Source organism: Phycodurus eques, chromosome 14 (assembly GCF_024500275.1).
Source record: "Phycodurus eques isolate BA_2022a chromosome 14, UOR_Pequ_1.1, whole genome shotgun sequence".
Classification (NCBI taxonomy): domain Eukaryota; kingdom Metazoa; phylum Chordata; class Actinopteri; order Syngnathiformes; family Syngnathidae; genus Phycodurus; species Phycodurus eques.
This window is the reverse complement of record NC_084538.1, coordinates 7,697,758-7,723,046: the sequence shown is the minus strand read 5'-3', so window position 1 is coordinate 7,723,046 and position 25,289 is coordinate 7,697,758. Positions and strand designations below refer to the sequence as shown.

Below are 25,289 nucleotides of genomic sequence, written 5' to 3'. Positions count from 1 at the left end.
TGATATACAATGAACCACTGCATATTTGCGGTTCAACATTAGCGCACAGGTTTTTTTTTCTTAAACCTATCCTTCATTATTCACTGAAAAACTCATCTATTTCTTCATTTTATGTTAAGGCCATAACAATGAAAGCACTGCTTTACTGCCACCTTGGTGCCAAGGAACTCTGTCAAAGTGAGTTGAGGCGCTTCACTGAGACACAAGTTATGCTTTGCCGCCATATTCCAAGGATCAAGAATTATAGAAGACTTTCGACCCTTTTTTAGAGCCTTGCTGAAAGTCAGTTTTAAGGGGGCACATTGTCTGGTGCATGTCCCCCTCTATAGCAGAGTGTGCCAACAGGAGAATGGAGAATGATAACTATGGGCGGAGCTAGGTGGTAGATATTTGTTGAGCCCTGAGTGTGAAAATGCAAGTGGGAACTGCCCTCATAAAGACAACAAAAGCATTGATTGATGATGATTTTCACTCGTGGCGGCAGCACTTCCTCACCAAGCCGCCACAAGTATACTGGTGAATATGTGTGCAGATCTGCACATGTGGCGTATGCAGTGAGTGGATACATCCCCAAGCACAAATACACACCCTCCCCCTATCCCCCACTTCGACAACTTCACTGAACAATCAAGTACATGCTGCTTATCGGAAAATAGCACTGATAACACTGTTAGCTAAAACTAATCTTTGCTTCCAACGCTTAATTTCAGCTGCGTGTTTCCGTGTAGTCTAAGGCTGTGAAAAAAAAAAAATCCGCTGAGTCGACCACAAAAAATGGTAGACACAATATTTCTGCCTCGAAGCAGTAAAAAGTATTAACAAAAGCATATTTGCACCGTCTGGAAATAATTTCACCCCCCGGAACCATTTAGCCCCTTTCCGTGTTTACCGCACTGACATTTGTTACAGACGGACGCACTGTTTGACCAGTGAAAAACATTGTCAAAAACAACAGAGGAGCGTCTGTAAGTGATTTTTAAGACACTTTGAGATGTATAATGTATATATAACATGATGTATGAGTGAGATGAATGGTAGTTAGCTTTTTTTATATATATATAATATGGTAAACGCTAGCGCACTAATACTAATCGCAAATTCTAAACATTTAGCAAGGGTTGATTTTGTAGTCTCAAATTCTGTATAAGGTTTATACCATATACTCAGTACCAACATATGCAGTTTAAGGATAGAAGCCCAGCCCTCATAAATGAGAATATAATGCAGAAAAAAAATATTATTATTTTATTTGGCGAGGCGGCAACTACTCAAGTACTGACGAATTATCTATAAGATAATCGATTTTAAAAAGATTCAATAGTGACAGTCCTAGTGTAGTCCACCCATTGCTTGAAAATGGTGGATCTTTGCACAGCCTCGCTGCCAGGTCATGGGCAGGCAAACTGTCATGTTAGCTGATTTGTGATGGTCACAAGTTGAGAAATGATGCCTTCATAAGAAAAAAAAGGCCTTTTTAGGGGGAACAGAGTTATTTTTTATTGTAAGTTATATATTTATCTGTCATTACTTGGAAGAAAAACCTCTCCGACTTGTTAGGTAATTATTTTTTCCACTTCAGCCTTTCAAAAATGCAACATCGTGTGCGTCGTCTGATAGTCACTTGACTTTGCTGGCAGGCAGAAAAATCAAAGGCAATTAAGCTCAATTGGCCATCACAAATGATTCAGGCTTTGCAGTTTTATTTGTAGAAGCTTAACAGGGCACAGATGAGTGATGCCATGCGGGATGTACCATGAGAATAAGGACTTTTATTGACGCTGTTTGGTTGAATTACCCATAAAAAAAAAACTAGTCATCGCTTATCTTGACTGAAATATAAAAATGGACTGAAACACAACTCATTGAACAGACCTGGAAATTTAACAAAAATCGCAACTGCATGAGGTCATCTGGTAATCAGTTTGATATTTTGTAATATGAAAAAAAAAGCGTATATTTATGAACCACATTCCTTTATTTTGATACATTATCTTTTGGATTCCGTCTACTTACATTCTTCCTTTAAAAAAGGTCAGAAATAGAAAAATACCAGTTTGGTATCAAAATTAATGTTGTCTAAAGCCATAGTTTTTCCTCGTCTTCTGGCTCTGGCTGGCCCTGTGTTTTAATGAAAAAATGAATTCCGTGCAACCTCTTAAGTGTAGATGAAAGGGGATTGGTTTTCCTCCTGTTCACACTAAGGGGTAGCTAGCTGCAGTAGCAATTCCACACTGGTTGTGTTTGTTCCTGCTCATCATGATGTAGCCCTTGTCGCCCCATTGTAGACCCCAGCTAGAAAACAATACACAATTTACAATGCTGCTATTGTAGGCAAAACAGGATCATAATCATGATATTTATTTCACATTGGTTCCAAGGCGAAATGATATGCAGTTTGTAGATGTTTAAAACTCTAATAAAATATTTGAAGACCAACATCCAAATTGAGTTTGCGGTAATTTTAGCAGCATTTACGAATTGTGTTGATGCTGATGTTACACTTCACGCAGGCAGCAGCAGAAACGACCAAAAAACCTATACAACCCATACTTTCAAGAAACATTTATAAAAAAGTGGGGTCCAGAAACCGAACTACAACAGGGCAAGGATAAAAAAAAGCATTTCACACTACTAGTCGCCGAAACGGGTACTCATCAAAGGTAAGGTTTGCGATGCATTTTACTTCAAATGTTTTACTATAAACATGGTTTGATTGACTGTCTTTTACATGAGTGCTGAACAGGATAAACAGTGTACTGTAGATAATGGATGGATATTAACAAGGATTTGCTCGTTTTTGCAACTTCCATTAAGACGCAAGACGAAACCGTTCAATGTGTCTTTGCCCTGACAGACGAATGATTACATTTTTCAAATGATCCGTATTCATGGGCATTGTTAAAATATTGTAATACGAATGCCAGCCCTGGAACTCACGATGTTACTTTGTAAAGAAACTACATACGTGAGGTGTGACTTTGAAATGAGCGTCTCTACAGTGGTGGTGTAATAAAAGCAACACAAATGCAAAAACAGCGCTCTTGTCCGCTGTCATTCTTTTGGTTGTGAAGTATATACTGTACATTCGCTGAACATTTAACACACTTCCATTGTCTCAAACAGCCTTTTTCAACGTAACAATAATGTTGTCGAGGAGTTTACCTGTTCTTGACCAGCCAGTAGTCACGTCCATTGTCAGTGCCGTAACCTACAGCCAGCACTCCGTGGTCTAACTCAGAGCTGCTGCACTCTGGCTCGTCATACAGACCTGTCAACAAACGCAAAGATACAGTCAGATCGACTGTAAGTATTTTTTATTAATCATTTTGATAACATGAGTGTCTCTCACCTGATTCATAAAGCTGGAAAGATTCATGTGAAGCATCAATGGCGACCGACACAGGGCCGACTGTAGCCACAGCCTCCTTCAATGCGCCCTCGTCACCTTCTTTCACGTCAACGTAACCTGTGCATGTGGCGCCGATATTGGCTGGGTTGTAGTGACACTTTCCGTCCTATTTAAGACAGGGAGCCAATGACTGCATTCAGTTACTGGCCACAGCACGAGGGACACATGCTTGATCAATGATGTATGAATCGAAAATTGACCCAAAGCCGACAAGGGACAATTTGTCGATAATCAAAAAACAAAATAGCATTTTCATTATCTAAATCATCCATCTATTTTCTTCGGCTTATCTGGGTCCAGGTTGCGGGGGGGAAAATAGTAATGTAGGGAATCCCAGACATCCCTGGCTCCGGCCACCTCCTCAAATTCAACCGAGGGTTACCAAGGCATTCCTAGGCCAGCTGTGAGAAATACTGTTGGTAGGACTTCAGTGCCCAGAACATCTAAACTGGGAGACTTATAAATCTAAAGATCTGAATCATTAAGGGACATTTGCTGTCTCAAGAAACATTGGTGAAGATTCCTACTATTACTTTCCTATGACTAGGTGTGATGAGTATCTTGCCTTCAAATTGGTATGAGCCAAGGTTTCCTCTGATAATCGGTGACCCAATAAAAACAAATAGTTTGGGAAATCCCGAGGAGTTATCTACTGTAACTTCATGTTGCATGAGTTTTAAATGAAGAAACCTTTGCTGCTATGTCTTTGGAAGTCCACAAGATGGCATTAAGGTGTGTTTTCACCAAGAACGTCAATCTGAAGTTTCCTTTTCTTGTGTTTCTGTTATGTGTAAGAGGTACAGAGACGAAATGGGGTGTTAAAGTAGACCCACGAATTTCAAAGCATCCGAGGTAGTAACAGAGGCATAACTGAGGTGGGATGTTGGCTGTGTGAAAGAAAATAGTGGAAAGCAGACACAGCAATGTCCCACTTTGTTATATGAAAGGTGGAGGTGACTAAATCCTGGCACAACTTTTGCGTCTCGGATACTGGCTAATGTAGCTGCTTTGCACTAAGCACTGTGGAGAGACAATTTCAGTTTACCTCAGCCTGATAAGGATAGGACTCTTCCGTGTCAATTCCCCCATTACTCTGGATGTACTGGAAGGCGTCATCCATGAGGCCTCCCATGCATCCCATGTTGCCAAAGTCGCCAGAGCAGTCGACCAACTGCTGCTCGCTCAGAGACACCAGCTTGCCTGTCTTCCTGAAGGTCTGACCCTCCAAAGACCCCGTCTGAACAAGGCGACAAACATTTAAGAATAAAGTTAATCCTCAATGGTTCATCGGAAGGCAATATGGGAGGTATAGTACGTACTGTGCTGAAGGCCCAACAAGAGCCGCACTGCTTCTGATCCTTGACGTCAGTGACATATCCCTTGTTCCTCCAGTCCACAGTGTGTGGTAGGTCAGCTCCATGGGGCAGTGGCAGGAATGTGGAACCGCCCCGAGGGATAGTCTTGTTGAAGTGCAGCAGACATCCCTGGGAAACCTGCCGCTTGTACTCCTCGTTTTCCTGATCAGGAGGGACACTTTTAGCAGTCATTTTGTCATAAGAATTCAGTAAAGACGATACGCCATTTGAAACTGTTAGCTAGTTTTTCCTACCAGATCGGCAAAGAAGGTCATGCCTAAGCGGTAGGACTTGATGCCCTGATCGGCCATGATGTTGTGCACAAGGACCAGTCGACGATTGCTCAGCCAGATGGTCTTGCGTACAGACTCCTCCGACGGAGAGCTGTAGTACTTACCTGCCAATTAGAACAAGAAAAAGTTACTGATTAATCTAGCCGTTTCCATTAGGAACATGGGTATTTTTAAAGCCTTATACAGTGGACTCTTGGAATTTGACCATATTGTATTCCGGGGTGCTGCTCAACTGCTGCTTTGTACTGATTTCAAATAAAAAAATGTTTACAGTAAATGTAGAAAATCTTGCTTTAAGAGTACCTTTTGCAGGCGATAACTTCCTGTTTTGTTTATATTGTACAATTTTGGTATACCGTATTATAGATACCCTTGTGAATTGGTATAAACATAAAAATACAGAAACCATTAAAAATTATGGATTGGGAAGGAGCTCAATCTTGTTCTTGTTTGGCTTTGGGACCGCTTTTTCCTGTAAACCATATCCAGTTATTATTCCATATCCAGTTATTCGAATGATTAATTTGTCTTTTGCAAATCATCTTTGGTCCTTTGACTTTTCTAATTTCCTAATCTTCGGCCAAGATGAAGAGTTCCTATAATCAGTTCTGAGGACCCCATATCTTAACATTAGGGAAATTTATTTTGGCATTCATTAATTTTTATTTTTTTTTCATTTTTCAAAATTCATTAAAAAAAACAAGGTTGCTGAACATCAAACAAAGTGAAATTGGTGCCTCACCAAACTTGAGCTTCCATGCATGGAACTCCAGATCCTCCAGAGAGATCCTCGCACAGCTGGCCACAGCCAGAAAAGCAGCCGCAAGCAGCAGCAGTTTCATCTCGTCTGTCATGAAATTCAAACACAAACTCACAATTTGCTGCTCCCAAAGTTCATCATCCATTTCGCAGAGCATCATTTTCAGTCGGCCCGCGAGGTGGATGATGAACTCCCGCTGGGGCGGCGACGGGGACTGCGAGTTGCGGTATGTCCACATCCGCTTGATGTCAGTTTAGTAAAAGGTTATCGGTGTATCGATAGTGTTAAAGCATTTTCTTTTCAATTCTGAGTACAGTACAGACATACAGTCTCAGCACCGATACCAATACAGGTATCGGTGCATCCTTAATAATTATCGTGATGAATCATTAACATGATTAGTGTCTTCACATAAATGAATATATTTATTAATATTAATAATTAATAATAATATTAATTATTAATAACATATAATTATATATATATATATATATATTATATATAATATAATTACAGGTAATTGAGCAATATATAATATAATTACAGGTAATTGAGCAAATTTCGTATTTCAGAAGGGTGTATCAAACTGGCAGCCATTCGCATTAATCAGCGCCCAAGAAAGTAGCTCTCAGTTTCAAAAGAGTGGATAAGCCCTGTGTTACGACACATTATTTTCATAACATTAATCATACAAGAAAAATTACAGTATGTTTCTCCTGATTATAAATATCTTTTGCACCAAAGCCTTCTAAATTTAGTTGACGAGCCATGCCATAAATTTAAATCAAGATGTTGAATCATCTCATGTTCATCTCATCGATGTGATTTACAGCACAGAAGTTGTGTATTTGCATGTTTGCGTATGTGTTTTTGTAGCTACTTACCTGCTTCAGTATCGGTGTGTGTGTGAGTGAGTGAGTCGAAGGCTGTAGGCGCTGCAGGACGTGATCTCAGGCATTTTTTCTTATATAGCTGACTCCCTATATGACCTGCAGCACGTCCAGTCAGGTGGCTGTCAGCAGCCTGTAAAATGTTGCACAGTCAATCATTGAAATGGGGAAATGGTGCTTCATAACTGATTTTTAAATTTTTTTTTTTATGATGCCATTATTTTGGGAAGCTAGTTAGTCAGCAGAACTTTAGCTGATTACGGCTACGTATGAGTCTTTAACCGCATAATATTCAGTTTTTGTAAAAGCAGTTGTAATTTCCCCTTTGTTCCCATGAAACGCTTTCAGAATTGAGAACCAATGAACGGCAGCAAAAAAAAAATAAATAAATAATAATCGGCGTCTATATTCGTATTGCTTCTGAGCAAATATTAGGCGCGGAACCCGGGTCCTTGGAACTGTGTGGCGGATGTGCTAACCAGTCGGTCACCGTGCCGCCCATTTAAATCATTAAGTTGCAAATTGGCATAAAAGCAAGAGTCCAACTCAAAAGTATGTGTGTAGCTAGGCTCGTTGGCTTATCAATTAGTAAATGTTGTCGTTGGATTATCAGTTAGTAAAAGTTGCAAATTGGCATAAAAGCAAGAGTCCAACTCAAAAGTATGTGTGTAGCTAGGCTCGTTGGCTTATACAGTTAGTAAATGTTTTATAATCACAGTTCATCACTAATCCAATGACTAAACAAAAAGAAAAAGAAGAAAAAAAGCTAAACATACTTGAGATGTGCAGTGAGGAATGCTTGACAACAATTTGTGCAATTTTTGAGCAATTTTAGAGGTGTATTTTCTCTGTACAATTTTGGTCAAATTGTGAATTGTACGACTCTATGGGGATATTAATTTAGGGCACGTCCAGTAGAACAAACAAATATATATATAAAAGTTATTTTGCGTAAATCTGACAAGATTAAATTGACCATAGAACACGTCAGAGGCAAATTAAATGGCGGTCTGCAATATAGTATATATATACTTAACTTTATTTGTGATGCCACATTATAAAGACTTTACAATCAATGGAAAAGGCAGATCAGCTATTGAATTGGGTCAAGTAGAATAGTAAAAGTTTTTCTGTCAGCTGGGAAAAAAAGAACATTTACAGTATAGAGTTTAGGTTATGTTTTCCAAATTGTCCAACAAAATGCTTACTGGTGTGCAAAATGCATTTTTTTTTTCTTTTTAATAGTATATGTTTCTTCCCAAATCCACATGACAGTCACGAGAACTGGATCGTAAATGTGAAAATGAAACATTAACTTTGTGGGTTTCAAGCTTCAAGGATGCAACTATTATGTACTAATCCTTCTTCCCAGAATTGAAAGCAGCAAATTAAACCAGCATTGTCTCGTTTTCTTGCCTTATACTGTACACTTACAGACATGTGAACATTTTAGGACACCCTACGAAAACATGTCCTTTTTTTTTTTTTTTTTTTAAACAAATTGAAACATATGGATATTTCATTAAAAAAAAATCAAGACACTGAGAGATTCAAGAAATCTAACAAGTAAAACTGGAGAAAAAAATATATATATATATTTATATATATATATATAAACATTTTGAAAAAAAGCAATAAAATAAAAAAATAAAAGTGCAATATGTGATGAGGAATAAATTAGGACACCCCACATTTTTCCACTCACACTTAAATTGACTGAAATCACACGCAGTTGTATCACATCAAGTGCACGTGATGACAGCAATGTTACTCAGCATTTTGAATGAGACTTAGCCCTATTAAAACCTCAGACATTCAGTTTAGTGTGCTCCGAACTGTTGACATGACAGTCAACTCCACGTTGAGATCAAAAGACCAAACAAAACAAACAAAATAAAAAATTAAATTAAAAAAAAAATGTTCTATTGCACTCACCCAAAAAGAGGTAGGAAAAAGTAAAAACATAAAGCTAAAATCAAAACATAATGACAGAGGAAGAAAATAATTAGCAGTGTGACTGAAGAAGCGTTGAGAAGAAGGGGGAAAGACTGGCATTGAAGATTTGAAAAATATTTTATTCTTCAATACAATCTATTTAAGCGCCAATACAATTTTATTTGTCAATACATCTTTTTTAAACAATGGAAAAGTATATATTCAAATTCATAATTAAAAAGCGTTGTCTAGCCCCATATGCAATCGGCTATTCAAATGTATAGCCGTAGATATACATATTATTACCGATTTACATGATCATTAATAGGAGTTGTTGTTTCTCAAACATTGGTATATATAGCGCGAGATGTACTATTGCAATTGCACAAATCGAGCAGTAGAGGGCAGGATTGTACAGTTTTGGTTTAGTGTTAATAAGTCATAATTGAATAATACCACATTCATTATTTAATTGCAAATGATTAGGACATCTTCTTCATCTTCTGTGTGTTTGCAGGACAATCTCAATCCAAAAATATGTTGTACTCATTTAGTTTCCACTGGGTTACATAATAAACATAGCTGTTATGGATGCCATGTTGTGTTTATTGCTATAATGTGATAATAGCTGTGAGGGCATTGTAACAGCAAAGTACATCCTGGTGGATCCGGTGCGAAAAGTACAAACCTCAAGCCCCGTGTCAAGCCTAAAAAGATGCTTGGCCCGTGATGGTAAACTCTTTTAATGTCATTACTGTACGTATTTCCCCAGCTTAGAGCGAATCACATAATTGGCTGCATCTAAATGCATGCTGGTGAGCGGGGTAGGATTCACACATAACAGCCGCTAAATTGTGACAGTGGTCCAGGCGGGCATACCTCAGTGCATAATCTGATTATCGGATCAATAACACAACAACATTGGGCGCATAGCTGGCATGCTCGCCGTCTTCTCCGGTTGCGCATAGCTGGCATTCGGCGCTCGTTGCCACTTTATAGGTGACAAAGTGCGAATGCAAGCAGGAATTCAAAATGGAAGGCCTTTTGAAGCGGGACCAGTCACATGGCAGCCTTCATCAGAGGCACCCGTGCCAATTCTGTGTTGCGAGCTGTTGTCGCTCCTCTATAGGCAGGGTCATTCCGCAATTGGAGGCCAATTTAGGCAACAGCCTTTTTTAAATATTAACCATTTATTTGATGTTTTTTTGGGGGGGTTGTGTTTTCAAGAAAAACTGGTAATAAACCATCACGTAATTTGATTTGTCTTGCTGAACCACCGACAGCTTACTTTCTATGAGGTATTATTTGTTCTGCTGTGTTTGGCGCGACCCTGTTACAGAAAATATTGCTGAATAAATCCTTTACAATTAAATAAATGAACTTAAAATTTTATTTGGCTTCTAATTTAATTTCAATATCACTCTAATTGCTGTATCGGGGTTTCAAGTCAGTGCTAATATTAAGAGTCCTTAATCAAGAATACATGCTAGCTGTGTTACCTGCTATGCTAGCTGGTCAAGTACAAACCTAGCTATGTTATAATTTAAATACAACTTTTTTCAATATGTCTCTGTCTGATAATATGATTAACAGGGTCGTGTTGGTTTGAGTGGAATACAGTACAGCTGAAATCAGTGAAAAAAGGAAGAGTTACCGTAGGATTAGCTTGAGGGTGCTGAGTCATGTAGATCATTTTTTTCCCTCTTCCTCAGTCTAAATAGCTGCCGAGGTTTTAGACAGAATGTTTTGACACCTATGGGCAATTTAGAGTCTTCATTTAATCTACCACGCGTGTTTTTGGGATGTGGGAGGAAACCGGAGTACCCGGAGAAAACCCACACAGGCACGAGGAGAACTTGCAAACTCCACACAGGCGGGGCTGGGATTTGGACCCCAGTACTCAGAACTGTGAGGCAGATGTGCTAACCAGTCGTCCACCGTGCCGCCTAAATTAACATGAAGCTTATAAATTACGAATAAAAGACAAACAAATTCTTCAAAAACTAACTGAATTTTTAGAACAAGTAAAAATGGAATAGAAACTAACTATAATGCAAAATACAAAAATATTATATCCCTACTCGCAATTTATCAATCATCAATTCTACACAATTTACATAATTCTTAATGATCAATTAATTGCTTATTATACCCCTTCCCCTATTGAACACACTTGAGAAATGTGCCGCTTTACCATAAAAATATTTATTGACATCACAATCGTTTTGAACACAAAATAAATTGAGAAAGAAACAACACACACAAGAGAGGGTCCTGATTAAAAATATGGACAGTCAAAAGTGACAAATTCAAGGAACAAAATTTACCCCAAACAAACTGTTGTCAGTCACTGATGGTGTAGTGGTACACTCGCCTGACTTAGGTGCGAGCAGGGTGGGTTCAGTTCCCACTCAGTGACCGTGTGAATGGGAGTGCGAATGGTTGTCCATGTCTATATGTGCCCTGCGACTGACTGGCGACCGGTTCAGGGTGTAGTCCGCCTTTCGCCCGAAGTCGGCTGGGATAGGCTCCAGCGCCCCGCGGCCCTAACCAGGATGGGCCGTGTTGAAAATGGATGGATGAAAACTGTTGTCATGATTTTTCCCTCAAGTGGATCGCAAAGGCCTAAAAAAAAAAAAAACAACGACACTGTGTGTGGTCACTTCTGTCACATCTCTTTGGAAAAACACAAGAAACCCAACCGCAATCATTGCAGAAGCACTGGCCTATAAAGCAAACAATGCAACAACAACAAAACACCAATAAATAGAATCACCATCCCGTCAGTCACAAAGTAAAAATTTCCATCTTCTCGTATGACTTTTTGGATGGGTGCAGTAACAAACAAAAGGCATGAAATGGAGATAACCAGGCACATTGGAACGACTCCTCCCCCCCAGGTCCATCCCTCGATCAGCTCAAGTCTGTTTTTCTGGGTCCAACATGGCGTACCCCCCATGCCAGGGTCTGCCCCGGGAGAGGGACATGGCGAGGGCGGTCCAGATTATGTGTTATCTCCATGGTGCATTCGTATCCACCTGGAGCCAGGCTGCATCCTGTAAGGGGAGGCCAGGCGAGTGTGTGCGCATTGTTTCATATGTGTGTGTGTGTGTGTGTTTTAATGCATGGGATAAAACGGTTGTTCAATAACAGAAAAGGTCCAGGGACTAATTGGCTGTGGTCAGTGTGACTGTGGGCCTAGTTAGAACCAGTAGAGCTCCTTGCCTTTCTTGTGCTGCTGCAGGCCTGAGAAAGAAAAATAGAGAAAACAGTGATTAGAAGTATGTCGGCAAACAGCAGAGGACACGTTGTCATGGAGCTTATTTAAGACAAGCATTCTCTTTAAGAAGTGTTGGCTGGTGCATTGAAGGTGCATGTGTGTGCAATGGTGCGTGGGGGGATGCACAGTCAATGCATACGCAAGAGAGTGCATGCTAAGGATCTGACAAATATCAATATAGCGATATGTACATCGGTTTAAAGAAAAAAAAAGTGAGTAAAGCTCAAAACTCTTATAGTAGCTTATATTTCCAGACATGCAAATGCATTGGCAACACTGAACAGTTTATTTCAAATGAAAACATGTAGGAAAATGGATCCAATTTGTTATTTCTGAGAAAAATGAATAGTAGACCTTTTTTTAAAGTAGTAGTGTCTGCATTTTTCTTTACAAACTCAAACATTTGTGCTATCAAAGTATTTGAACTAAAAACTTGTATAACCACTGAGAACTGCTTCACATCTGTGTTGCATGGAGTCCGCCAACTTCTGGCAAATGTGATTTGCTATTCTAGCACAAGACCATTGGAATACATTTCACAAAATGACTTATTTTCTTATAATCCTCTTTGGTAATGTTCTATTGTTGTCCCGTTTCATTTTATGGTGAGAATAAGACGCTGGCCAATCAAAACATCTCTCTCCCATTGGCTGGACCTTTGAGACCTCTGCGATAAAGTATCAATAGAATATCGATATGATCACTGTCCATCTTCCAAGCACTATAAGCCGAGATAGTTTTGACATGTTAGTACATTTCTTTACAGGGGCTTCTTGTTTTACACCTAACCGGCATTGGTCATCAGGCAGCATATGAAGGCAAACTCTATTGCCAATGTATTTACTGTTGGCGCAACTTTTTTTTTTTTACCTATTTTGCACAGCGGCAGCACATGAGGCATCCTCATTTATTACGATACATACTTACTGTTTTTCATTGGATTGTTTTATATTTATGTCTTATAAATATTTTTCAAACAAAAAAATATGATTACATCGGTCCTCAGGAATGGAACGGAACTCCATCATAAACCGAGGACCCCCTTTATTCTTCTCCGTGTACTGTGAAGACAGCTCAACAACCAATGAAAACGTGTCTTACTGTGTTGATTCTTCACCATTGCAGGCTCATGATTGATTGTTTCGGGAAAAGAGGCTACAGCAACAACGTTGTCGAGACGAAGAGTTACTTTTTCCCCCCGCATTGGTCGATTATCCTTAATTGCTGTATTGTGATACAATCAATATTGTCAGTGAAATATCACATAAATATTTTACCACGACTACACATGTACACACCTGTATACTTTAAAGGTCCCATATTTGACCAAACCAACTTTTTCTAGTATTTGGGATGTAATATTGCCTCTATTGTGCCTCAGTAAACATTCTTTAATTTCTGTTAATCGGGTTATTCAAATTTCGCGAGCTTATCTACGTCACTAGCGAAGATCCCCTGCTTCCCATTCCGCTCCCGAGCCAGCGCTGCCAACATAACAAACACGTGTGCTCTCACAAGTGCATCTTCTACACAGAGGCAACCAATCAGAGGAAAGGGGGCGGTCTTAGCCAAATATGGACAAAGCGGATGCTAAACTGGGTCAAACAGAAGTAGCTGTCAGAGGGGCTTTTTTCTGGACACTCGTATGACATAATCAAGGTGTTTTAGTCCATGTTAGAGAGACACTAAGAAGTTCTATGGGACCTTTCAGCTTTAATATACATGAGAGGCTACTTGCTATCATGATGTCTAATCAAGGATTTTCTCCTACACCGTTTAGGGCACTTATTTAAATACAGTGCAACCTCGAAAGACGGAAGGCCCATGAGGATGTACAAATTGGGAACACAGCCAACATTGTTGAGAAAAATATGCTAGACTAGTTACGTAGTTCTGCAAGCATCAAAGTACTGCATTATTAGTTCAGTGTGTTTGGTCCCTTTTGAAGACTCATAAAAGTCACTAAATATGGTTCCTTCCCCAATACAGCGGGTCCTCGTGTATGGCAGTACTGACATATCATGTTTCGAAGTTCCGAATGCACGCAATTAACTAATTTGTGTAGCGTCACAAGAAGGCACGCACACTTACCGCCGTACTTACTGTTTTTCATGTTTCATTATTTCCTAGATTTTCATACAAATATTGACTGTAATTATGACTACTGCTGTGTTAGTGGTAGATTACGATGCCTTCCGACTTTAAGGGACATCGCCTCTGTCGGAATGGAACGCCTTCGTAAGCCAAGGACCCCTGTAAAGGGCTACTTTAAAAGAGAAAAACTGTCTATTTCATTTACCTGCATCCATGTTGAGGGCCAGTGTCTGGCTGACATCCCCCGGGGGAAGCAGGCCGGGCCAGGAGGCCGTGGGCTCCAGCTTGCTTACTTCGTAGTGGCTCGGCAAGGTGGGCAGGTGGGCCGGCCGCACGGTGGGCATGAGCAGGGGCCCGTAGTGGGGCTCCAGTGCGGAGGGTGAGTACAGTTCATGTAGAGGCCTCGGGGGCCCGTAGGCCTGAGCCTGGGTGTATCCCCAGCTCTCCGCCGGGTGCGGGTGTGGGTGGGAGTGAGGGTGAGGGTGAGGGTGAGCGTGCGGATGAGCGTGCGCATGCGGGTGCGGCAGACCCGGGTGTAGCCCCGAGGCGTAGGGGTCCATGGAATAGGAAGGAGCCGCCGTCTCGCAGTGTGCGCGGCTTTGAGGCGACGAGTAGTTACTGTCCCAGAAGGATGGAGGGAAGCTTCGTCGGCTGCTCGGTGAAGGCGTGTCTGATGGAGGGAACACAGTGGAATACTCGTGAACAACTTACAGTACAGTACAATGGCTCACTTAGCTTATGGAGCTTAGTTTATCTTTATATAGGGGTAACATGGCTTGGGTGGTGTAGTGGTCATCTTACTAACCAAAACTTTACAGTTTATTTTCATCATTCTATGAGGGTGAATGAGGTCACCATGTAAAATTACTTTAAGGACCAAGAACTGTACAGAACAAGTTGTCGCCCATTTACCATTTATAAAGTCACATTTATGTACGAAGTGATACTGTTCAGATCAGCTTCCTATGATAGGAAATGGTAAACTGATTTGACTTCATAACAATGCAAGACGGCGTAACCCACCAGTGAATTAAACAAAGAATGTTAAAGGACGTCTTTGTAAACCATTCTAATTACCGTACAAAAGTGACGATTCTCTGTCAAATAATTAACCGACTCTCATATATTTAGTTAAGGTTGAACGACTTCAGATTTTTTGTTGACATCGATGCTAAGGTAATAATAGTCAAGTTGAGGTTGACTAATCGATGACGTCGTTGAAATGCTGTCCATGTAACTGTTTGCCTTCTGCCTGCAAACATAAGATCACTCTCCATGTCATCCCCAAGTGCACCCCCTCAAATTGGTCATCCAATCACATTCAGACACGGATTCGGAGAACTTGTACAGCAACAGTAACTCTTACACCAATTCGCATAACACGACTGCAGAGTTGCTACTCACTACAGTAATATAATTCTGAAAAGAATATCCCAAGAGAAGGGGATGTTTTGCAATAATGGATGCAGTTGTGTTACATGTCTGTTGCTAGAGTTCTATAAGTTCCGACTGTTTGTGAAGCCATGAAGGTGTCCAAGTGTGATTTGTGATTGGATGGGTCGAGATTGGACGACTCGGGCGGTTTTAGGGGAGTGAAACAAGAAAGAGGAATGTGTGTGTGGAGTATGAGGTCTGAGCGAAACACGGGTTCGATGTTTTTTTTTTTCTTCCCTTTCCATGATTACAAACGAGGCGGGTCGGTGGGCGACTGGTTAGCACATCTGCCTCACAGTTCTGAGGACTGGGGTTCAAATCCAGGCCTCACCTGTGTGGAGTTTGCATGTTCTCCCCATGCTTGCGTGGGTTTTCTCCGGGCACTCTGGTTTCCTCCCACATCCCAAAAACACGCGTGGTAGGTTGATTGAAGACTCTAAATTGCCCGTAGGTGTGAATGTGAGTGCGAATGGTTGTTTGTTTCTATGTGTCCTGCGATTGGCTGGCGACCAGTTCAGGGTGTACCCGCCTCCCGCTCGAAGATAGCTGAGATAGGCTCCAGCACGCCCGCGACCCTAGTGAGGATGAGCGGTACAGAAAATGGATGGCTGAATGGATTACAAGCGACATTAACAGTTCATTTTCACCATGAAGAGGTTGTTGATCCATCACTGCTCCCCCTCGTTTCCTTGTCCAAGCAGACATTCCAGAATATTCCTTGTCTTTTCTCTCTGACAGGAGGGCATTTGTTGAGTTTGGCAATTGACAGCTGACGTGGGGATTGGATACGAAAAAGGTTACCCACCCACGGTTTCGGGGTTTGATGCCTTGCTCAAGGGCACATCTCTTGAACAAGCAGTCTCAACTGTTACATAAGCCAAGTCTTTATATTTGAACCACAGCCAGTTATTGTCTAATCATTCACTGACAGCGGAAACGTGTAAAATAGCAGAGGTCCAAACTGAACTACAGCGGCTGGAAACGGGGCTTAAAAAGAGGAGCGGGCGCATGGCGAATTGTAGATGGCAGTCACATGACGGCTTAGCCCTCTTGCCCAGATATCTTCCCCATTGGATCATACTGTCACACTGTGCTAGCTCCAGCAAGGCACAGAAATAAACACAACCACATGTAATGTAGAGAGAGAGAGCAAGAGAGTGGGGTAGAGAGATAGTGAGAGACCCTATATCCCAGAATGCCATCTATATAAGGCAGACACTGTGACCTAGAGGCTGCCCAAAGAGTCTTAAATCGCTCTCTGTGGTGACATCTCTCACACCCATGTCAACTCGGCCCTCATGAAAGCCTTAAAACACACTCAAATGCGCATACACTTGTGACCCTGAGCGAGCGCCGGCTGCCCCTCTCTTCAGTCCCCTGGACCCCCACCTGTTGTTTTTTCTGCGTCCCCCTCGCCACTCCTGTCCTCCTCCTCGCCCTTGACAGAATGTCAGCGGGCCATTATACGTTTTAACCAGTAGACTTTTATATTTAGATATTCCTCTGGAAAAGAGACACCGCGTGGCGCGGCAAGGGGTAGTGTCCGATCACACGGTGTATAAATCTGACAGCGGCCATTGTGGGGGGCGACGTCTTTGAAGGAGGATACGCCCGCCGCGAGGCTGGGTGCTGAGCGCCGTGTACAAACATAGCATCTGTTGTGAGGCATACTGACATGATGCGTCACAAAAGTGTGGTCAGAAACATTGCGACACTTTTTTGTAATTTTAAACATTTTAATGTTTTTAAGATGCAGTGATGCCTTTAGACAAGAGTGACTTGACTTATGAGCTTTTCGAGATACAAGCCGTCATATGGGCAATAATCTTTTTTAATTTACTTATTTTTTTACTTTTTGAGATAGGAGCACTGTATGGTGGCATAGAATTTAATTCAATTCACTTCACAATAAGCAATTTTTTGCAAATATTGAACCATTCTTAAAAGAGGCTTCAAGCAATTAAACACCATTCCCAGTTGAAGTTCACTGTCAAACTAAACACAAAACAAAGAGAATTACACATATTTTAAACAATGTAGTTGTTGTTTTACCTTGGGAAAATGTGCTTAGCTTAATGCAAACTAACAATGCAAATTGCCATAGAGGCTAACGAATAGCGTCAATGTTGCGGTGTTAAAACCAAATCAAAGGTTATTTGAACACTACAGGTGCATCAACACATTGTAGACAAGTAATATAACAATACTCACAGGCCTCTTCTGTGGAAAAAAAACAACAACTATTACAGTCAATTACAAACTATTACTACTTACAGTAGTTGTGAAAGTCTCGTTTGTTTGTGTCTGCATGATTGTATTATACTGCCCCCGGTGGCATAATGGAAGGAGTCACAATTAATTCATCATGATGCAAAAACTGTTTAATATTCAACATTCTATTTAGCTATGTTCAACTATATGTTTTTAAAAGGTACAAACCCCAATTCCAATGAAGTTGGGACTTGGTGCAATACGTAAATAGAAACAGAATACGATGATTCTTTTCAACCTATATTTATACCAACCTATATTAGGTGGCCTCTGCACTCCACATGATAGCCTGCTGGTGGTTTGTCAGCTTCGCTCGCACGACACAAACATAACATTCTTTCAAAGATAAAATGAATGGCACATTACTTTAAAAATGACGACTTTCAAAATTAAACAAGCAAGAAATGTCACTTAAATCAAGTCTCATGAATACCAAGTCAAAGTCAAGAGCGAGTCTTTCGTAAGTTTATATTTATTGTGTGAATTTATTTATTGAAAAAATTTAATCATGCATTGAATCGTGGGTCAGAAATCGAATCAAATCTTAACTTTGGTGTATCTTTACAGTCCAACTTGCATGACAGTTAAGGACGTAAAAAAAAAAAGCACAATGAATTGCTTCAGCCAGCCTCTCGACTTCCTTAAAAACAATGCTTCTGTCAGGTATCATCAAAGGGGGAGTACCTTTGGTTTATTTTAGTTTTATATAGTAGTATAAGTATTGTGTTTAATGTAGGCTCAAGGAAGGCAACAGTTTGACTCTGAAACTTGACATTGTGGAAAATTAGTTTTGGGTGTCCAGCTGTGATTTCAAGTCAATCAAGTCACTGAGGTCACCCTTGGACTGCTTACAGCTCCCTGACCCTCATTACCTCTGACCCCTGACACCCTATTCTTTCCAAGGCACAACAGTTACAAAAAGCAGATTCCCCCCAAAGGAGTCACCTGTCTGATGTTCATCCTGTGTGGCCCAAAAGATGCCACATAGAAGACTCTGCCACCTTACAAATGCAGAATCTGCTGTGAGGCTGGATGTGCCGTGTCATACTGATATTACGCGTTACAAAAGTGAGGGCAGAAAGACAGCATGCAGACTGACCGGCTTTTTAACATTGCACCAATGATACAACAGCAGGACTAACGTTTTTAAGATAGCTCAAAATTTTGAACATTTAGGGTCAAAACTATTGTAGGCAAGATTTCAGCATATTGTGTGAGACTTCGGCTCAGGGAGCCACTACAGCAGAGTACCTGTGATGAGAAACTGTAGGATTAAAAAAGTACAGAACGTAGACTGCAAAGTCAGCTAGGTTTTGTCCTCATGGGAAGAGACTCACCTCCCAGGCACATGAAAACAAACCCCTAAGGTTCTACAAATTGGAAATGGATGAGATTTTTGGGGAGGAATTTGCACAAACACTCAAAATAAGATGATTTCAGCAAATCTTGTATTCACCACAAAAGGGTACATACGATGGCAACCCTTGAATAGGAAATCGAATTATTGTGAATTAACAGAACGTAATGATGAAAGTCCAAGAATGATTACAGAAGAGCAGAATGTCAGCAAGGTTTCGTCTTGATGAGAGGAGACTCACCTTACAGATAGACAAAAACACGCCCCGGAAGATGTGCAATTTGTAAACGGGCCAACATTTTCAGAAAAACTCGTGTGAGGTTAAAGTATTCAACATGGTTAGCTGCACATAAATACATGGACTTTGCGACACAATAGTAACTCACCCTACTCCTTTTGGGTTAGGGCAGAATTGATCATATAACTCTAGGTCTTTTTGTGCCAGTGTAACCCATAATGTAAGTTTGCAAATCATGCATTGTGAGTGCATCTCAAAGCACTTGTAGTTGCATCTAAGGACACATACATTACTCACAAAAAGTTAGGGATATTTTATAGTTAGAGATGAATTATGAGTATGAACTTAAAATGCATTATAACATTTGAAGCTAAACGTACAGAAATTTGACCTTCTCTAAACTTTTCAACGCGCATGTCCAAATGTTCAATGTTTCTGCACTTTATGCACAACTTGCAAGGAGCTGAATGGAAACATTCAGCCAGCCATCTGATACATGAAAATTTCCAAAGACGTCCATTTATATGCCTTTCTGTGACTCTTCCGGTCTCTCTGTATCTCTGTTGCAACCAGATGGTGACGCTCAGCGGCCACCTTTGTCTCCACTCACGAACTCTGTGGCCGTCTCCACTGAATACGCTGAAACCACACCCTGCTCAGCCGTTACCTATGACCTAAAATATAAATGATACTTTGTCTAGCATCTTTCTTATGATTAGACATTCCTACATGGTTGAGGCCCCAAAGCCATAATTCAGCTCTGAGCCGGAAGGCGCAGTTGAATTGTATTCCCCCCCCCCTCACATGTATAGGTTAGCTGTCTGGATTAGTCCTATTCGCTGGGCTATCAATAAACATAGCAAACATTGAGATAGTTTTGTCAACAAAGTCACAAATTAAACTCGCAGCCATCATGTTCTTATATAGTGGGGAGGGGGGACTAATGCCGGGCGTCCAAATACGTCACTGCCCAGCCGTTTTAGCTGCACCCAGAAAATCAGGAATGCAGAAATGGTGAAAAATGTTTAATGCTAAATCTCCACTGTTCAGTACTACATAGTTCTCAGTCTTTGCACACATTTTCAGCTATTATCTTCAAACGTGTAATGTATTTAGAAATAAATATATGAATGTATTCTACATGGAGTTAAATTCACTTGTAAGTGCATTTTAATGTATTCATTTTTATTGTGCTTCCTGAAATTTTACCCTAAACCTGACTATGATCCCTAGCGTTTTGCAATTAATGTATAATCCACATGTAGCAAACGCTCATCCATACCTGGCGTACCGGTGACCTGTTGCTCTGAAGCCCGCCGCTTGCCCTCCCCGTCCATGTAGGAGCTGAGGGCCCGGGAGAAGTGCTCGTCCACCACGCTGCTGATGTCCCCCTGGTAGTAGGTGAAGAGCACGCAGCGCGAGCTCAGGTACTCGGCCTCGGGGCCCTCCTGCTTGTCCTTTGGCCCCTCGTCGGGCCTCGGGGCTGCCGGCGTATAGGAGGAAGACGAGGAGGAAGAGGAAGAAGAAGACGACGATGCGGTCGAAGAGGACGAGGTCGTCGATCCGCCAACGGTGCTCTGGACGGCGGACATTCCCTCAGGACCCCTGGGAGTGTCCATAAAATCCCGGCACGGAGGTGAGGTGCTGCTCACACCAGCAGGAGTCTGGTATCAAGTAAGAGGGTTGAGACAGGTGTCATAGATTTTTTTTTAGACATTTGTAGCTAGATTTATGTACAGTATACAAATGTGTAGAGGTAGGCTGATAGATACTGGATGTAGGGTTCTAGGTATTGACATTGTAATGTAGATCTAATGATGTGCAGTTATAGCTGCACATCATTAGATAGCTCAATACATGGATAGCTCAATACATATGTCGATATAGTTGAGAGAAAGCTTGATATATAGATGTTGATAATTAGATAGATCCAAAGATATATTTACAGTGTGTAGGCAGCTAGATATACTGTATATCGCGCTACAGACATGAAGATACAGGCATTTGTAACTAGATATATACAGTATAGATACATGTGTGTACATAGGTTGTCTGCAGATAAATAGCTATACCGTATATGTAGATAAGATGTATAACTGCAGATGTTTGTTGCAAAAAAGATATGGAGATGTATGTAGAAGATATATCTCGAGATGTCTGTAAGTATAAAGCTATAGCTATATCGGCAAATGTAGGAAGATATACCTGTATTTGTAGCTAGATATATTGTGTTTTTTGGTGACACTGGCCTTACTTAGGAGTGGAAAGACTGGGGAGACTTGAATCAAATTATGTTTTGGATTTCCCTTGACCAGGAAGATAACAATTGATACAGTTTGTATGCAGATGTGCTGTTGATGTGAATATACAGTGGGTACGGACCCGCTTACATTTTTCACTCTTTTTTATATTGCAGCCATTTGCTAAAATCATTTTATGTTCATTTTTTTCACATTAATGTACACACAGCACCCCATATTGACAGAAAAAAAACAAAATTGTTGAAAACTTTGAAGATTCATTCAAAAATAAAAAACTGAAATATCACACAGCCATAAGTATTCAGACCCTTTGCTCAGTATTTAATAGAAGCACCCTTTTGAGCTAATATAGCCATGAGTCTTTTGGGGAATGATGCAATTGGATTTGGGAATCCTCTGCCATTCCTCCTTGCAGATCATCTACAGTGCTGTCAGGTTGGATGGTGAACGTTGGTGGGCAGCATTTTCAGGTCTTTCCAGAGATGCTCAATTGGTTTTAAGTCAGGGCTCTGGTTGGGCCATTCAAAAATAGTCACGGAGTTGTTCTGAAGCAACTCATTCGGTATTTTAGCTGTGTGCTTAGAGTCATTGTCTTGTTTGAAGGTGAACTTTCGGCCCAGTCTGAGGTTCTGTGCAGGTTTTCGTCCAGGATATCCCTGTACTTGGCCGCATTCATCTTTCCTTCGATTGCAACAAGTCATCCTGTCCATGCAGCTGAAAAACACCCCCACAGCATGATGCTGCCACCACCATGCTTCACTGTTGGGACTGTATTGGACAGGTGATGAGCTGTGCCTGGTTTTCTCCTCACATGCCATGTAGAATTAAGGCCAACAATTTCTATCTTGGTCTCACCAGACCAGAGAATCTTATTTCTCACAATCTTGAAGTCCTTCAGGTGTTCTTTTAGCAAACTCCATGCAGGCTTTCATGTGTCTTGCACTGAAGAGAGGCTTCCATCGGGCCACTCTGCCATAAAGTCCCGACTGGTGGAGGGCTGCAGTGATGGTTGACTTTCTAGAACTTTCTCCCATCTCCCGACTGCGCCTCTGGAGATCAGCCACAGTGATCTTTGGGTTCTTCTTTACCTCTCTCACCAAGGCTCTTCTCCCCCGATTGCTCAGTTTGGCCGGATGACCAACTCTAGGAAGGGTTCTGATCGTCCCAAACATCTTCCATTTCAGGATTATGGCGGCCACTGTGCTCTTAGGAACCTTCAGTGCAGCAGAAATTTTTTTGTAACCTTGGCCAGATGTGTGCCTTGCCACAATTCTGTCTCTGAGCTCTTCAGGCAGTTCCTTTGACTTCATGATTCTCATTTGCTCTGACATGCACTGTGAGCTGTAAGGTCTTATATAGACAGGGGTGTGGCTTTCCTAATCAAGTCCAACCAGTATAATCAAACACAGCTGGACTAGAACTATCTTAAGGATGATCAGAAGAAATGGACAGCACCTGAGTTAAACATATGAGTGTCCCAGCAAAGGGTCTGAATACTTATGGCTGTGTGATATTTCAGTTTTTCTTTTTTAATAAATCAGAAAAAAATTCAACAATTAATTTTTTTTTCTGTTAGTATGGAGTGCTGTGTGTACATTAATGAGGAAAAAATGAACTTAAATGATTTTAACAACTGGCTGCAACATAACAAAGTGTGAAAAACTTAAGAGGGGTCTGAAAACTTTCCGTACCCACTGTGTGTGTGTATGTCTCTCTCTCTCTCTCTCTCTCTCTCTCTCTCTCTCTCTCTCTCTCTCTCTCTCTCTCTCTCTCTCTCTCTCTCTCTCTATATATATATATATATATATATATATATATATATATATATAGACACACACACACACACACACACATTCGGTGTATTGTGTATATTTTCTTGATATATTAGTATTAACTCTGAAGTGTATTTTGTTAACAATCAACAGTCTTGCTGCACAACCTGCAAATACTTTTTTATGCACTGTGCACACCAGAGATAAATAGAGATAACATCTACTGTATTATTATAATAATAATAATAATAATAATAATAATAATAATCAAATGTGATGAGAATTAGTCCTACCTGTAGCGTGTTGATGAAAGCAGGAGCGTTGGCTGCATATGAGGTGTAATGTCCATAGGCTGGGTACATAAAATCCAAACAGCTCATGGTAAATGAGCACAGTCTTCTTCACTCTTCTTCTGAATGCCACTTTTCCCAGCAAGACGGTGACAACATTCCACTTTGTGTGCGTGTGTTTGTGTGCGTCTGTGCAGACTGGAGAGGCAACCGGAGTAGACGGTGGTCGAGCAGAAAGCAGCAGCCTGAATGGACATGCAGTTACTGCACAAGGAGCACACTTAGTGTGTGCAAGTGTGTGTGTGGGTGCCACAACAGCTGCGGAAGCAATATGTGTTGGGTGCTGAGGGTAAGTAGCACTGTCCTGTACATCTCTGTGTCAACTCCTCCCACTTTGTGGACCACCAACCAACCAACACTCATCGGATTGCATATGAATCCCTTCTGTTCATATTTAATATGTACTGTAATGCCAATTGGTTATGATAACAGTGTGAAATCCAATGTGTAAATTACGGTTGGCAATTGTACATATTATTTTGCTGGATTTTATCAAAGTACATTTATAGCTTTCCTTTAGAATATTTCATAAAACTGTAAAATTATCTAAAAATGACTAAGTGGGACCACATTTACCTAATTCATGGATTAGGGCATACACTACTTATAAATGAAACAAAAAAAAAATGAAATGAAAATGAAAATGAAAAATATGTGTTGTCAACTAAAAAGGTCTTAATTATATCTCAACTTGAATGTGTTCAATTCCATCCATCCACCCATCCATCCATCTTATACCACTTATCCTGACTAGCGTCACAGGTGTGCTGGAGCCTATTCCAGCTGATTTCATGATTTCATTTGATTGATAGATAGATAGTTGATTGAAGTGAGTGAAACAGTGTGTCAACTGACGGGCACCGCACGCCGGGCGGCAATGGCGCTTCCCAATGCCATTGCTTCTAAGTGACACACAATAAGTGAACTACAATTCCCAAACGACTGTTCAAACCTCAGTGTGCTGTATGACCGTACAGCTGTCGTAAAACCATCCGAGCCAAAATAAGTACATTTAAACTTAACCTTAAAAGATTATGTATGGAATTGATTGACAAAGACTTAAACAATGTGCATTTTCACTATATTTAGAGTTAATTTGGGCCCAAATAGCAACCGCTGCAAGGGACCTATTGTAATCGTAAGAATCATTCTTGTTTTCATGAGTCTTGTAAACATGAAATGTCATTTCAGTTAGTTATCGTTGTTTTTTTAAACACTCGTTTTTATTTTGTTTCATTGACAAACATGATTTTTCAATTTTAGTTTTCATAATTTTGTTTGTTTTCATCAACTACCTGTATAATAACCTTGAGCCTCACTTGTCTTAAGCTGGTGATTCATACCAGAACAATGGTCACGTTCTCAACATCGAATAAGCTGAGGACTGCACGGATCAAGCCTATTATTTCCCTCCGTGTACTGCGGCCACTTCTTTGCGCTCGGTCCAAGCTGAAAGTGTATCCACGCTCTTAAAACAGCCATTGGTTGCCAAGTAAACCTTTGAGCCATCTCAAGTATTTAGTGTGCTCCCGGAACGACATGTAGGTGTCAACTATAGGTTGCATACACTGCTCATACTGTACCAACACG

The 25,289-nt window shown here is 40.7% G+C and overlaps 2 protein-coding genes across 2 annotated transcripts; both read right to left on the bottom strand.

The window, feature by feature from the left end:
* Nucleotides 1-2,192: 2,192 nt before the first annotated feature.
* ctsl.1 (cathepsin L.1) lies at nucleotides 2,193-6,743 on the bottom strand. Its single transcript, XM_061695634.1, has 8 exons — nucleotides 6,702-6,743; nucleotides 5,800-5,904; nucleotides 5,019-5,161; nucleotides 4,729-4,926; nucleotides 4,455-4,646; nucleotides 3,350-3,515; nucleotides 3,163-3,268; nucleotides 2,193-2,292 (listed from the first exon to the last, which is right to left on the bottom strand). Exons 2-8 carry the CDS (start codon nucleotides 5,897-5,899, stop codon nucleotides 2,193-2,195), a joined length of 1,005 nt encoding a protein of 334 aa, XP_061551618.1. The 5' UTR covers nucleotides 5,900-5,904; nucleotides 6,702-6,743.
* A 5,073-nt stretch (nucleotides 6,744-11,816) lies between these two features.
* vgll2b (vestigial-like family member 2b) lies at nucleotides 11,817-23,729 on the bottom strand. The gene is made up of 4 exons (XM_061696965.1): nucleotides 23,643-23,729; nucleotides 20,608-20,980; nucleotides 14,222-14,686; nucleotides 11,817-11,888 (listed from the first exon to the last, which is right to left on the bottom strand). The coding sequence occupies exons 1-4, from the start codon at nucleotides 23,727-23,729 to the stop codon at nucleotides 11,845-11,847; spliced, it is 969 nt and encodes a 322-aa protein (XP_061552949.1). The 3' UTR covers nucleotides 11,817-11,844.
* Between the last annotated feature and the right edge of the window lie 1,560 nt (nucleotides 23,730-25,289).

What these genes read in the sequence shown, in the direction of transcription:
- ctsl.1 (XM_061695634.1), bottom strand. Translation starts at nt 5,899, where the DNA reads ATGAAACTGCTGCTGCTTGCGGCTGCTTTTCTGGCTGTGGCCAGCTGT. An exon ending in TGACCTTCTTTGCCGATCTG is followed by an intron (nt 4,927 to 5,018) that starts GTAGGAAAAACT and finishes CCTCCTGATCAG; the next exon opens with GAAAACGAGGAGTACAAGCG. An exon ending in CCTATCCTTATCAGGCTGAG is followed by an intron (nt 3,516 to 4,454) that starts GTAAACTGAAAT and finishes TGTCTTAAATAG; the next exon opens with GACGGAAAGTGTCACTACAA.
- vgll2b (XM_061696965.1), bottom strand. Translation starts at nt 23,729, where the DNA reads ATGAGCTGTTTGGATTTTATGTACCCAGCCTATGGACATTACACCTCA. An exon ending in CTTTCATCAACACGCTACAG is followed by an intron (nt 20,981 to 23,642) that starts GTAGGACTAATT and finishes ACTTGATACCAG; the next exon opens with ACTCCTGCTGGTGTGAGCAG. An exon ending in GGCCCTCAACATGGATGCAG is followed by an intron (nt 11,889 to 14,221) that starts GTAAATGAAATA and finishes TTTCTTTCTCAG; the next exon opens with GCCTGCAGCAGCACAAGAAA.